Source organism: Episyrphus balteatus, chromosome 2 (assembly GCF_945859705.1).
Source record: "Episyrphus balteatus chromosome 2, idEpiBalt1.1, whole genome shotgun sequence".
In the NCBI taxonomy this organism is placed as follows: Eukaryota; Metazoa; Arthropoda; class Insecta; order Diptera; family Syrphidae; genus Episyrphus; species Episyrphus balteatus.
In genome coordinates, this window is record NC_079135.1 from 5,192,843 (window position 1) to 5,208,117 (window position 15,275).

General features: G+C 29.6%; 1 protein-coding gene across 18 annotated transcripts in view; it reads left to right on the forward strand.

Annotated features, from left to right (window-relative positions):
* The window catches only part of LOC129908683 (protein alan shepard), a 487,297-nt gene that overhangs the window by 429,441 nt on the left and 42,581 nt on the right, over positions 1–15,275 (forward strand). The window contains exon 1 of one of the 18 annotated variants that reach the window (XM_055985377.1): positions 8,961–9,065. The exons of the other annotated variants lie outside the window; for them this stretch is intronic. Within the exon in view, the coding sequence (XP_055841352.1) occupies positions 9,042–9,065 (24 nt within the window). The 5' untranslated portion in view covers positions 8,961–9,041. Of the gene's footprint in view, positions 1–8,960; positions 9,066–15,275 lie in introns of those variants that run through there. 18 annotated transcript variants of the gene reach the window in all.

Genomic DNA, 15,275 nt, shown 5'->3' on the forward strand with positions numbered 1-15,275 from the left:
CTTCTAATTATGTGCGCATCTTTCGACTTATTTCAGACTTAAGGGTTTTTTTTTCTATAGGTACCAAAAGTCTCCCTTAAAGCTATATCATTCTCCAAAAAAGAAGAATACAAAAAACCCAATTGATATAAAAATTTATTTATACAATAAGTATAAATTTTTATTAATAATAAAATAATAGCAATCAACCCCCTATAGTCAAGTCAAGTCAAGCCAGCAGCAGCAGCAGACAACACACACAGGAAACAAACTCTCTATCAATATGAGGGTGGAAGTGGCATGCACTAGCTAGCAGCTATATAGAGAATTATGGAGAGTTGTTTGTAGAAAAAATGGTGGCATTACCGTCCACGTCCATCGTTTGTCGTCGTCATTGTCGGTGTCAATGTATGATGGGATGTGATTGCTCTTTTTTATTTCTACCAACACAAACTAACATTCGCTTTAATAACATGTAGCTCAATACAATACAACTAAACATATTTTTTTCTATTTTGTTTATTGCAAAAAAACAAGAATTTGTTAAAGAACAAGCTACAATATTGAAGAAGAAAAAAAAACAATGCTAAAGTTCTTAAACAAAAGAGAATCGAATTAAAAACAAACTCTGTCTGAGCCGAAGAAGAAAGTTCTTTCGTTGCTTTCTTGTTTTCTTGTTAAGTTTTTTTTTTTTTTCAAATAGAAAACATGAGAATTGAGAGCAAAAAGGGGGTGGTTGTGATGAGTGAACGAACAAGTAGAAGGTTGAATTTTGAGAGAGATATTTGTGGTGGATTGAATAGAGAATTTGCAATAAAATTGAGAGAGAATTAGAGAGAAAACATTTTATACAAAAGCAAGCAAATTGGAAGTTGAGACGGTTTTTGTTGAGTTTAAGGCTAGGCGCACACATGCGATTTTCAGTCGTTGCTACTAAAAAATCGAAGTCGCAACATAAAATTACCGTGCACACACTTGCGACTAAAAAATCGCGCGACTATTTTTTATTGTAAGAAAAAACATTATGTTTGGTCGAAAAAAAGTTGACCGTTTTTCGACAAAAAAAATGCATCATCTCGAGATCAAAAGAGCCAGGAGATACTCACTGTTCAAATCTAATGGTCAAATGACCGCAAAGAAAACAATCACGAAATCCGTTCGTAATTTAAAATTTCATACAAATGGTATCTACGATCGGATTTTATGATAAGGTGAATTCATGAAACGGTGTAAGTTCTGGTAAAAGTGGTAAAGTAATAAATAACTCAAAATTTGGTAAGGGTTTGACAGCTTGTTTACCAGATTAGAAATAGAAATAAATTCTCTGCAATGTGTATGTTTGTATCTTATTTTAGACCCCACGAGTACCATTATTTCACCAAAGCATTATGTACTCATTCTATAGTACTGGGTAAATTTCTGAGGGCCTTCTCTTAAATTTTTATGAATTTTATGGAATTGTCCTTTAAATTTCCTATCGTTTATAAAAAAAAGAGCCACTATACAACACTTTCTAGTAATATCCATTATTGTACTTAAAATAATTGTTATAAGTGTCGCACGTGCGGGCAGGTGAATAATATTCTGTATAATATATCCTTATGTATAGCAAAAAAAAAAAATCGCGAAAAATAGAACCGGATCCATTTTTTTAAACTTTGCGATTTTAAAATCGCAAGTCTGTGCGCTCTCATTTAAAATAATGTGTTTCATTTTTTGCGTCTAAAAAATCGAGTGGTTGAAAATCGCATGTGTGCGCATGATTTGGCCTCTTTGCGACTGCGACTTTTTAGTCGTTTTCGGTTTAGTCGCAAGTGTGTGCACAACTATACTGGTCCATTTGTTCCATTTTAATTTGCGACAATCGCGTCGCCAAAAAAATGGGACAATTTTCAATTTTAAAATCGCGGCTATTTTTTAGAAGCATGTGTGTTCACCGGCATTGAAATCCGTGTGATCCATTTTTGCGACTAAATAATCGCGCGACTGAAATCGCATGTGTGCGCCTAGCCTAAGTCCGTAAGAATGGCAAATTTGAGGAAAAATATAAGGAAAACACTTTAAACAGGGTTGAATTTTAGTAATATTTGATGGCTGGAAAAAGTATCATTATCAAAAATAAATTAATGATATTTTATATTTCTAACATAGTTGAAGATCAACTTTTCCGATAGTTTAACCAAAGAAAACTGTAAGAATCGATAGACTTAAAAGATTGTTGAGAAAATACAAAAAATATAAAATGTTCTTGTTAGAATTCTGCTCTAAGAAAATTTTTTAAAAATTCAGTAATTTTACACATTTTTAAAACTTAGAAAAATTATACCGACTTTTAAAATGATTTAACTTTGTGCTTCAAAATTCTTCTTTTTTTTAAGTGTTTCATACAAATAAGCACTTTTGAATAGCAAATAATTTTTTTTATCAGTGATTTTTTTGGCGTTTGGTTAAAAGAGGGATCAAATTTATTATTTTTGGTGTGCGAATTGGGTTAAAATGTGTTAAATGGGACTTTTTTTTTTGCATTACTTTGATTAAAATTCCCTCAAGATAAAACAAAATTACCTTCAAAAATGGTTTTTCTTAGGTATATGCAATTAATTATTTTTTATAACAAAACCCAGCTGAAAATATATGAAGTTAAATATTCTAGTATAAATATGTAAGAAATTCTCAATTTCACATACTTTTTTTTTATTTTTATCGATAATTTTCCACTTCTTTACGATCAAAAAGACAATTTTTGAAGATGAATAATAAGTTGAGGAAGTACTTTGTATTAATTAATAGCATTAATACTTTTACATTTCTTGAAAAATCAACGCATTATAACAAAAATAATTTCAAATCTTTCTTGATTCTCTCTATCTTGAAAAACGTCATATTTTAACCACTAGTGTCAAATTTTACCCTGCTCCGCAGCTGGATAAATTTTAACCCATTTTATTCACCACGCTAGTGTCAAAATTTAACCAAACGTCAAATTTTAACCAACATTTTAACGCAATTCGCACACGGCCTTATTTTTCGTGAAAAAAAAAATACGAATTTGTGAAGAATTTCAACGGTTTTATGAGTGGAAGTCATAAATTGCATTTTCTTTGAAGCTTCTCCTAAGAAACTAAAATTGTCATGACTCCTGACAAATCTACAACTCTATGGGATAAGCGTTTTTCGAAATCGATCAATGGGAAGAGTCTTAAATGTTTTTTACATGCGCAAATCCCGAATAGTATTCTCCATATTCGTATCTCAATTTATTTGTTTCTTTCAAATTTGGCACTGCTAGTTCTTAAAAAAATGAGAATTTTCTTCAACTTCCAGTTTTCGACCGATTACACTTACCTTAATTCGTTTCTTGGCCTTGGAAACACCGATAAATTACACGTTGAGACCTATCACGTTTTGTAGAGCTAGTCGCACTGATTACGAAACGGTATTTAAAAAGTCCCTAACACCCCCAAAATCTGGAGTTAGGGGCAAAAAACGGTTTTTTTTTACCTTCACCCATTGAAAAAAATCTAGCTTCCTCAAATTTGTACCCATTTTCTATTTTTTTACAGTTTCTAATAGGAGATAAATATACCTTTTCAGCAATGCATAAAACATGTAACTCGGTTAAACCACCTAGAATTTATAAGCTGTCAAAGTTCAAAAATTCCAACTTCGACATCAAATTAAAGTTTATATTTTCACAACAGCATTCTGTTTTAAAAATATACCTATTCTAAAATAATATTTATTTAAAAATCAAACGAGGTATTTTTTATGAAAATCAGTTTAAAATTGGCTTAGAAAAAAAAATTTTTCGATTTCAACCCAGATACAGAAATTCGAACTTATAGGTATAGAACAACAATGTTATTTCGGCACGTAGTAGGATAACTTGGGCGCCAGGATTTGATAACGGAGCTCAATACAATCAATTTTTTCTTTGGGAGGGGGGTCTATTTACCCCCCTTTGGTTGGGAGGGGCAGTTTTCTACAAAAAAATTATCAAAATAAAAAAAAAAAATTATTAAAAAACAACGGCAACACTAACAGTAATAAATGATACCATTTCCGAAAGGCAAAACTGTACATTTAATTCTAATTTTTAGATCAATTTATTATAACCAATAGTTTTTGAAATAATCGATTTCAAAGTTAAAAATAGGCGAACAAAAAATGTTTAAACCTCATTTTATACTATTTTTGTCCAGACTGTGGATTTTAATAAAAAAAAATTACTCACACAGAAAACTGCCTCAATTGGTTCCTTATGAAACAGTGAAAACTATATGTTTCTATGTCTTCTAGTTTTTGAGAAAATTGAAAAATTATTTTATCAGATTTTTCTTTTTTCAAAATATTTTTTGTTTTTATTTGTTTTTATTTTTTAATTTTCTCAAATATATTAGTCGTATGTTTTTTGGGTCGCTAAAACCGAATTCGAAGTCTATTTTGCCGAATCACATCAGGTTTTTGAGATACCCTCAAAAACTGTCAGATAAGAACTTTTTTTTTTAGCTTAGACACTTTTTGAGGATATGCCATTACCGTTTTTTTTTTTTTTTTTAATTCCTTTGTGAAAATTGTATCTAATATTCGTCGATTACACTGGTCGGCAACGGATATAGAGCAAGAACCAAACCCTACTTTTCGAGAGGAATTTTGTGTGCTGGTTCCGAATCTGAAGTCAAAATTTCACTGTCACATCACGTTTTTGAAATAATTGAATATTAATAGGTCAAAAACGCTTAATTTTTTTTTGTAGAACTACTTATGTAATCTCAAAACGCCATATTAACACGTCCTAAAGGTATTTATATTTTTTCAAAATTATTTTTTTTCTCAAAGATATTGAAAAAAGAAATTTATGATAGATATCTCAAAATCTTGATTATTTTTTTCAAAGTAATAAATGGTTTTTTGAATCAAATTCCATCTTGCGTCTTCTGATTTGGACTTATAAAGAGCAACATATTACGGAAAATATATATTTTTGACTAAACATAAAAAAAAACTCAATTAAAAATTGATTTTTGGAAGCTCTATAGCGAAAATAGTGATGAGTATAGCTCAAAAACTAGACGTAATAGAAAAAATCTGTAAATAGTTCTGAATTCAGCACACTAAAGTCAATCAAAATCACCTTATGAAGTTCTTGCTCCCGACTTTTTTTTAGTTTTTTGCCGACCAGTGTTATCATACTTTAATTGGTTTTAATGCCGTCGCAAAAAAAAAACACGAAATCATGCCTTCCTTAGTACGAATTAATATTTTTGTTGAAATTATTTTTAGCAGACAATCTGAGGTGATAGTATTGCCAGCATGCTGTGACAAATTGCCACAATCACACGTGGGTTCACACGCCTCAAAAGTCAAATGTTTCGTGCTTAGAAGTAATATTTTTTTTTTTTTTTAATTGAAGCATGCAATTGCTTAGTATTTATCAAGAGCATTTGCTCAAATTTATCTAGACAACTCCTTGTTATCTTCAATTTTTTTTTTTTATATCTGGAAAAAAAAGTACTTTTAGTAGGTATCTTTACCATCCCTGTTTAATAATCACAAAACACTTCCTACTAAACAAATACACCCTACTAAACAACAACAAAAAAAAGTATTTGCTCATAGATGATACTCCCTCCCATAAGCATTGTACGTAGATATACAGATACACTAACATTTTTACTCTCCCGTTAGATACTATTTCTCTATTCTCGCCGACACCGACACCGACTGCTAACAAAACAACCAACAGCAGCGCCACCGCCCGCATCAACAAACCGGCATACACAACGGCATCTCTTTTATAATACTCTTCTCAGTATCGCTCAGTATCGGTCGTCTTTTGCTCATTTCTCGTTGGTGTCGGCAAAAACCGTTCATTCGGCGAATGTCAGTCTGCTTTTAGAATCAGCTGCGGTGGGGTCGTGTGTTGTTTTATTAACTGGCGCTCTTTATATACACATATAATTATATAGATATATTTTCTATACTGTACAGTTATATCAGTTTTTTGTTGTTGTTTGTTGAATTTTTTTTTTGTGTCTCTCTCGCTTGTGTATCGGTCGGTCGTTGTACGGTTAGTTTTATACATTTTTACAGTTTTTTTTTTTTTTTGGTTGGATTGGATTTTTGTCGGATTGGAAAAAACAGCTGAGAAAGGGAGAAAGTTCTCTCTTCTTCGTATACCTTTATTTGTATTCTAAAAAATATAGTATTTCTATCTCTCTCTCCCTCTTTCTTTCATTGCAATTACGATTACGACGAACAACGTCGACACAATACCTATCCTATACTTCCTTTTTGTCGCGATTGCGAGGATTGTAACTGTAGTCGTCGTCGGTGTCGTTGTTGCGATTTCATTTTCACTTTTTACCGGCTCTCCGGCTTGTCAGAACTCTGTACTGTAGAGTTTTGTATGTATGGCATCACTGTCGTCTGGTGTTTTTTTGTATGTTTGTGTGTATTAGGGTGGTGGGGGTGGTAGTTGCTGTTTTTTTCTTCAATCAGTTTCCCTTTAATTTACTGCTGTTTGTTGCTGTTTCTGCTGTATGCTGCACCCTTGTGGTTAGGCGGACAAAAAAAACGCACCCCTATTTTTTTATAATACACCAAACGAACTTCTCTACCTTTTTCCCACACCCTCGCTCGTGTTTTTATTTGTGGATGTTGCTGAACTCTCGCTACTGTATTTCGCCCGTTTTTAAGAAACACAGAGATATGGCGGCCAGCCGCCTGCGGTAGTGGTGTGATATCCGAAAACACACAAAATCACTGCCGGCGATCGATTACGTGCTGCGTTGTTAACTTTTTGGATATGTCTCCTCTTCCAGACTTTCTCAGAGTGAATTTAGATACAAAACAAACAAGCAAAAAAAAAAATGAATCGTGATATTTGTCATTTCAATTCATTTAATAAATTTTTGTTTCCAGCTGTTTTCTGGCTGCGAACAACAAAACACACCCTAATGACCCTACACCTACCCGCATATAACCGATATGCGTGTTAGGTACATCCGTTTCCTCCTCAATATCGGTTAAGTGACACATAATTGCAAATTATCATCAGACTCCCTGCTATTTGTACAAAAAAAGCAGAAAAAAGTATAGGACCCCGTACTTTAGCATAGCAGACCAAACCCCAGTTAGAATTAAAAGAGGAAGAGAAAGAGTATAAAACAAAACGAAGAAGAAATTACATATATAGATAGTAGATACTTATCCATATTCTTGTCACACATCCGGTAAAAGTCACGTTATTTATTAATTTTTTTTCATTTTTTTTTCGTTTGTTTCATATAATTCGTCTCCTCTTCGTTCGTTTGTTTTTTCCCCCACTTTCAGTCTGCTAATTTCTGATGGTGGTGACATTTTGGCGAAGAGATACCCTTAACAAAGTTTTTTTTTTACAGCAAACCAACCGAAATGAAAGAAAAAAAAAATCGATATGTTGGCTATTAATTTTATTACTTAGTCATCTTCATTGTTTTGTCACCATATCGAATCATTTAGCCTGTTTTTTTTTTTCTTCGCCTCTCTCGTCTTTGACTGAGCTTATAACCACCCAACAACCACCCTCTCTCATTCTTAGTGACTTCAATCAAAATCACAAAGAAATACTTGAAATGACAGAGGAACAGATGAAACAGCAAAAATAAAAAGTCAAGAATTCAATTCAAAGTCATGTAGATATGTTAAAATTGCAATAAGATATCATTCCGCTTTACCCTTCAGATACTTTATCGGTGAAGTCATCCTGACACAAGTTTTTTTTTTTTCTTTTGTGCTGTTTTTTTTTTTGTATTTTTTTGTGCCACTTTATCACTACCACATCGTTTTTTTTTTTTGTGGATTTTCTTTGCTTATTTTTCGCACTCGCCGACGACGTCGCTAAGTTACTGCTGCTGGCTGGTACTTCTAGCTCCTACCATAACCACACAATCATCATCATAGAAATAGTTAACCTTCATTTTTTTTTTTTTGTATCCAACAGATACATAGTCAAATCGGTGTCGTTCGGGTCGGTGTTGCGACTTTTTGTGCCGAGAAAAAAAAATTCTACACACACGCAGTTTTTTTTCACAATGAGATAAAAAAATTCAATCCAAAAAAAAAAAATTAAAAAAAAAATATCCCAAGAGTTTTACTCTCGCATTTATATTATATCGCAATTTAACAAAAAAAAAAAACTTCAGATATAAAAAAAAAAAAAAATTGCAGATACAATATCTTCTCTCTCTCTCTATTGTTGTGTGCGGCTCCTCTCTGTGTGTGCCTTTTGTGTATCTTTTCAATTGAATTTGATTGCAATTGTTGTAGTGCTGCTGCATTTTTTTTTTTCTTATTTATATATTTGTTTAATTCAATTGTTTAAACAACAATTGATCGCGATAGAAAGAGAGTGGTTGAACTGTTTTTTTTTTTTATTTAATTTAATCGTGTCTCTATACCTCCCTATTATCAACTCAGGCACATTTAATTTTTTTGTCGCGATTTTCGGACGTCACAATTTTTCTGTCAACACCAACTTGTTGATATTTTCAATTGTCAGTGATTAATCAGTTTTTTTTTTACATAAAAATATCTATACCCAAATTGAAACAGTTTTTTTTTTGTTTTAACTTTTATTTTGTTTATAGTAAAAAGTAGCAAGTTTTAATAATTAAAAGAAAAGATTAAATAAAAAAAAAAACTAAAAGGCATTTTTTGTCAATTATTCCTTCGAAAAATAATAAAAAAAAAATCGTGATAATTTATTATTTATTGTGATTTAAAATTGTTTAAAACACGATACAAAAAAAAAAAAAATTAAATTATTCACAAAAAGAGTTACGAAAAAAGTGTTTTTTTTTTTACCAGAAAGTGTTTTTATATTTACAGGAAATTCTGTTCAAAATTACCAAAAAACTGTTAAAATTGAATTGAAAGTGAAAAAAAAGTTATTAATTTTTTAAACTAAAAAAAAAAAAAAAATACCTACTCCTAAATATCTATATGAAACCTATTTGAAGCTGATTTGGATTATTAAAAACCGACGACGACTTCATTAAAAATTTCGTTTTCTTAATTTCATGTCATACGGTTGTGTGTTTTTGGTGAGTAATATTATTTACTTGTTTTGTTTTTTTTTTTTTAATAATAATAATGATGCCATAAGCCATTGCCTCCGTTCAGCATTTGGTTTTAATAAAATGAGCTAAGAGAAATAATTTTATTGTTTATGTTTTTTTTTTTAAGATTAAAAATTTCTATATAGGATTATTGTTTGTGTAAAGAGTTTTTGTTTTTGGTTCACGATAAGCATTTGTTAACAAAAATAAAAATGAAAAACTCGCATTGTACCTATATAATAAAGTATGTTTTCATCTTTATTTAGTACAAAAGATTTTATTTTTACAAAACTAGCATAGCCATTATTTGTAATTCAGAAATTGCATTCGTTTTTCGTTGTCATTACAAATACTTTTAATGCAATAAACGTTACCACGCCCACTTTTTGAAAAATTGATGAATTTTGATAAATAATTGTTTGAAAAAAAACGGGCATTTTGAAACTAAAATGAACATTTTTGGAAATCTGTTTTTTAGCTTTGTACTGACCGCTGCACAGTGAGGCGACCCATATGGCAATGTTGGAAACAATTCAAAAAATAAAACAAAAGATATCGGTGTTTTTTGTTAGTTTTCCGTTATATAACATTCCTATGCATCAAAACCACACTCATTTTATCTTGGTGCATGATTTCTCACTCTAAAACGAGCACTTTAAGTTGTCACATTAGTTGTATTTTAATTGTGTTGTAAAAAAATTAACAAAAAGGTTTAATGTTCAACTAGCTGCCATTTTTGTTTAAATAACAGTATAATTCTGATTAAACATGGAATCGAAAGATTCGGTTGTATATTTTATCATTTAAATAAAAAAAATTTAAATCAATGAATTATTTTGCTATATTTTGTATTAAATGTAGAGTGTTTAAAATTGTTAGTTGGAAATTAAGTTATTTTCTAAAAACTTTAGCTTAAAGTTAGTTTCACTTCCACACTTCCACATCGAGATTTTAGTATTTTCATATGCCTTGACTTATTATCAGTGGAATTCTAAAAAGAAAGGGTGCTCGTATGTGCTCCATTTTTTGTTTTAGTTTTTTAAAGTACATCCTCAGTATATTTTAAAAGGCTTACTATTTGATCCAGGTTTATTAGAAAGGTTTTTATTTTTGAGATATATATAATTTTTTGCTCTCATAATCTCATATGGTTGAAAAAAAATAAGAATTTACGTTTACGTTCCTGACTTAATTCTAACCCGTTTTTCTAAGGAACTGAAGTTTCTTCAAATGAAATAAATAAATAATATAAAATAAAATAAAATATGATAGATTAAATATTTAAATGGTTATTTTATTATAACTCAGTCTTTTAATACAACATAATTTTAAAATTATGGCAACGCGTTTCGGAATTAACATTCCATCTTCGGGCTTCCAAACTGATTTATGTTGTTTGAAGTTTTGAGTCCTTGCCTTGAATAGTAAACTTTAAAATCTAGCGCAATATTGCATACTTTACTATAGCACTACAAACAAATAGATTATCTCACTTTAACATTAATTTCATCCATCAAAAAAATAAAATTAAAATAAAAAACATTGAAAAAATGGTCAAAAACTTTGGGGCAAAATAAATATTTTTCAACTTTATTCGGTGAAAATCATTTTAGAAATAGAAATTTTTGCACACTAACATAAATCAATCTCACCTATAAGAACTATAAGTTACAGATTTTTTGCAAGCTTTCAAGAAATCCTAAAAAAAAATACCACTCAAAAATACTCCTACAAAATAGCTGTTTTTCAAAAATTCACGTTCTACGACAAACCGTTGTAAAAAAAATAATTTTTTTCTTACCATGTCATTTTACCCCTATTTACCCTATCTAATGATTGAATTTTTAGAAATCCTTTCTCAGTGTTCACTTTCAGGATATAAACTTTTAAATAAACTATATTAAATTTTGTCTTTTGGCGTCATATGAAATAAGATGAAACTCTAATCTATACCACATAGCTAACGTCAAGTGGAACGTGAGAAATAGTCATCCTTTTCGTATTTGCAGCACGGGTTCATCGATTTATAACATTTTACCACGTCACAAATATAATTCAGCCAACGCAAATGAATTAATTCCAACTTTTGGGGTATCTTGCCCCATTGTGCGCTGGCAAATCTCAAAAATTCTTTGTTTTGAAGTTTTCGCTGAAACTGGCAATAATTAAGTCAAATGGTAAAATTGATACAATTATAGTTAAAAATAAGTAAGGTCACGTCACTTGTTGGAAATGTCAAATTTTCAATTTTTACGAAAAAAAAAAATACGATGCAAAAAAGGGAAATAGGACCCCTGTCTGGAAGTATTTGCTTTTACTATGAATTTTGTGAGTATTAACAAATTTCGGTATGCAAAAAAGTGAAATAAATACCTAATTTATGAAGTTTGTATCTTAAATTGAAGCATATACTTTTTCGGATGAATTTTTCTATTAAAACTGCAAACTAATCAAGTTGCTGTCGATTACAAGGAAAATTTTATATCTTCTTAGTTTTCCTATAGCAGTTTTTTTAAGGTTAATACTGAGAGACTTTAGTCAGTTTTCAAGCATAAGTGATTGTCCTCTTTAAATAATCTAATAAAATAAAATACCCAAACTTACTAAAAATACAAGTGATGGAATTGGGTGAAAACCCAATTTATAATTAGTTTAGCTTAGTGAAAAATAAAAAAGAAGTGATCAAATTAAAAAAATAATTATTTTTTGATGGAAACATGATTTACAAGAATTCTTTTAACACGCATTAAAAAAAAACAATAACAATAATTCAAAATTGTTAGTTAGAAAGAAAAAATTAATAAAAATTATATTTTTCTTAACCCTCTGTAGGCACACCTCTTTTTTGCGAATTTGGTTTATACTTTTTCATGTCGCTAGAACTTTTTTCGGTCTCACTATTTTATAGAGAATCATATATGAAATTGATGTAGAATATTCCAAGGAATTCAAATATTGTATTCACAATTCAAAAAAATGTATTTTCACCCTTATAAAGACACTTTTTTGTGACCACTTTTAATTTTTGTCCTGCCAAATTCGCACCCGTGTGCCGACAGAGGGTTAATATCTTAAAACAAGTTGTTCCAATTTTAAAGATATTTAATTGATGTATTGTACAACGAACGATTCAAGCTCTTAATTATTTTGTTGTAATTTGAGTTTTTAATCAAAACTAACACTACGATAATGGAGGAGTCCGTGTGCGTACATCTGTACACATTTCCACAGCCTAAACGGGTGGACGGACTTTTTTCAAATTTGGTACATCAGATTTTAATGGAATTCTGAAAGTTGTTTTTTACTTGCTATAAAGGTACTATAGGGCAAGTTTAGGATTCGTAAAAAAAATCGAACTCGAGATAACAATTTTACAAGACATTACGATGATGGAGAATGCCAAAAAAGTGGGTCCGGCAATTCTGTCTGTCTGTCTGTCTGTCTGTCTTTCTGTCTGTCTGTCTCTATCTGGAGCTGCAGCCTAAACGAGTGAAGTGATTTTCTTCAAACTTGGTAGTTAGCAGTTTTTGGTGATTCCCTGTGGTTAAATTGAAATTTTTTTTTATGACCAAAACTAACGGTACCTGCCATATGACGGAAATAGAAAAGGTAATTTTTTTCAAAAACGGCTCTAACGATTTTGATTAAAATTTTTGTGTGTAGTACTACACATAAGGGCCAACTTTTTAAATAAAAAAAATATTTTTTGTACCGTTATTAACGGTACCTGTCATAGAACGGTTTTTTTCGTTTCTGAATATCTCGTACAAAATTAACCCGATTTAAATGAAAATTTTTATACAAAAGTGTGTAAGTAAAGATAATATTAAAATTTTAGAAAATTTTCAAAAAACGCATTTTTGGTTTTTTAAAAAATATTTCAAAATTTTTTTTTGAAAAATCAATTTTTTGAAAACGAATCAATGAAAAATTTTGAAATTTAGTTTTTATGTGTAAATTAATTATTTCTTCAAAATGGCATACCAACTTTTTTTTTGAAAAATGTTAAAAAAATTTTAAATATAAAAAATTATTTTTTTAAAAAACGGCTCCTACAATTTTCAAAATTTTTTTTCTAAAAATACCTTTTTATACGAGAAATAAAATGGAATATTTGTTTTTTTTTTTTTAAGATATTATAAAACGGAGTTTTATTAATTATAAAAACAGATTTAATTTTTTTATACTACTTATGAAAATTCTTCAAAATATCAAATTTTAAATTTCTTGAATAAAAAGCTTTAACATTATAGTTACTTTAAGCATAAGAGCAAGTACGTGCGACCCCAGTCGTGCAATTTATTTTTTTTGCAGACGTAATATTCAAAGCTATACAAATCTTTTTTTTTTTCATATAACAAAATTTGCCCTAAATGTTGGCTCTTCCCCAACAACAAAATTTCTTCAAAATTTATATAGAGGCAGCTCTTTAAATCTACAAGTTAACTAACATAAAAGTGCTTTGAACTGCAAGAGCAAGTACATGCGACCCCAGTCGTGCATTTTATTTGAAATTAAACTGTCAAAAGTTCAACTTTTCAAAAATAAGTAAGCTTTGAATGTCGTTTTCGTTTTTAGACATATTTCAAACTTTTGCTTGACATTTTCTCATTTAATGTATATTGATTACATTAGTGTGGTTTGTGCTATTATTACTCGTAGTGTGGTATGAATTGTATGAATTATATTCTAATAATTTCAAATCAACTCTATATGGTGAGTTTTTCCGGAAAATTTTTGCTTGAAGTATTTGACAATTAATCTCAAACGATATTAGAGTATTTTCCAGAAACAAATCTTCATTTTCTGCTAAAATAGTTTATTGGTTACCTTTTAAATGTAGACGAAAAAAAAAAAATCAATAAAATGTTTGTATTCCATTTAGAAAGGTACCCGACAATGAGGTGAATTTTTTCATGTTTATGGTATTTAAAAAAGTCTCACTGATAACGAAAAAGTGTTAATTTTTTGGTAACATAGAACTTTTGAATAACTAAATTGATTCGTATATTCCAAAATTTTGTTTTGTGGAAAAATTTATAGGTACCTATAAATTATGTTCATTAAGAATAAAACACTTATGAACTAAAACAAATACATACATACAAAAACAAAATTAAACATTGTACTCATTTAAATATAACCAAGTTAATTTCTCAATTCTCAGAAATTGTTGCTTATTTTTGTTTCTGTTCCTTCGAACAATTTTTGATATTTTCGATTACAACTTTGTTCAATATTCTTTTCAATTATATTTTCCATTAGAATAAGTTTGATTTATTGTCACATAAAATTGAATTTTAAATGAAAAATGAGATTACTTGGTAATTTCCAACGAAATCATTATTATAGACGGTTTACTCTAATATTTGAATTCCTGGGAAATTTGAATTTGAAGGTAACGACTAAAAAGAGGCTTAATTTTCTGCCTGTGTCAAAAACATTAAAGTGAGATTATTATGAAAATATATTTGACAGTAAAATTGGTTGTCTTTCACCTAAATTGCTTACTTAAGAATTAGTCTAGACAAGTTTTCTAACGATGAAGTAATTCGAAAATAAGTTTAAAATTAAAATAGAGACGCAATTAATGTCAATTTTTGCTTATTGCTTTTTCATTGAAACTGAGATCAATCCGAACAAATTCTATAGATTTTTAGTACAAAAAAAAAAAACTTAAAAAATAAATTCCTCAATCTATTTTTAAAATCCAATTATTTGTGTATCTTAATTGTATAACTATCAATTTATATGCATATCATAAATCCATTTCTCTTTTTTTTTATTATTTTTCTCCTTGTGTTAAAATTTTGACAACCATTTCTAATGTTATATAGAAAACAAATTTGAATGAGAAAATTTTCAAAGAGGATGGATAGAGAGGATTAATGTTGCACGGTTCGATGATCAAGAATTGGAAATAGCAAAAACTATTCATTCATTTCATTCATTGATGGACGATGATGACGATGATGGTGATGGGTGATTGTCTATGATTGTATCTTTCATTCAAGAGGAGGAAATTACAATTTTCACAGATTTCTCTTTTTTTTCTTCATTTTTTTTTTTTTTTTTTTTGAAAGAAGACATTTCCTTTATTTTGATCTGTCTGAAATGGGTGTAAATTAGTTGTTTGTTTGTGGGAAATGCAGGCGTGTTGAATTTAATTTGGCAACGCTCTATCTCGGAAGTAAT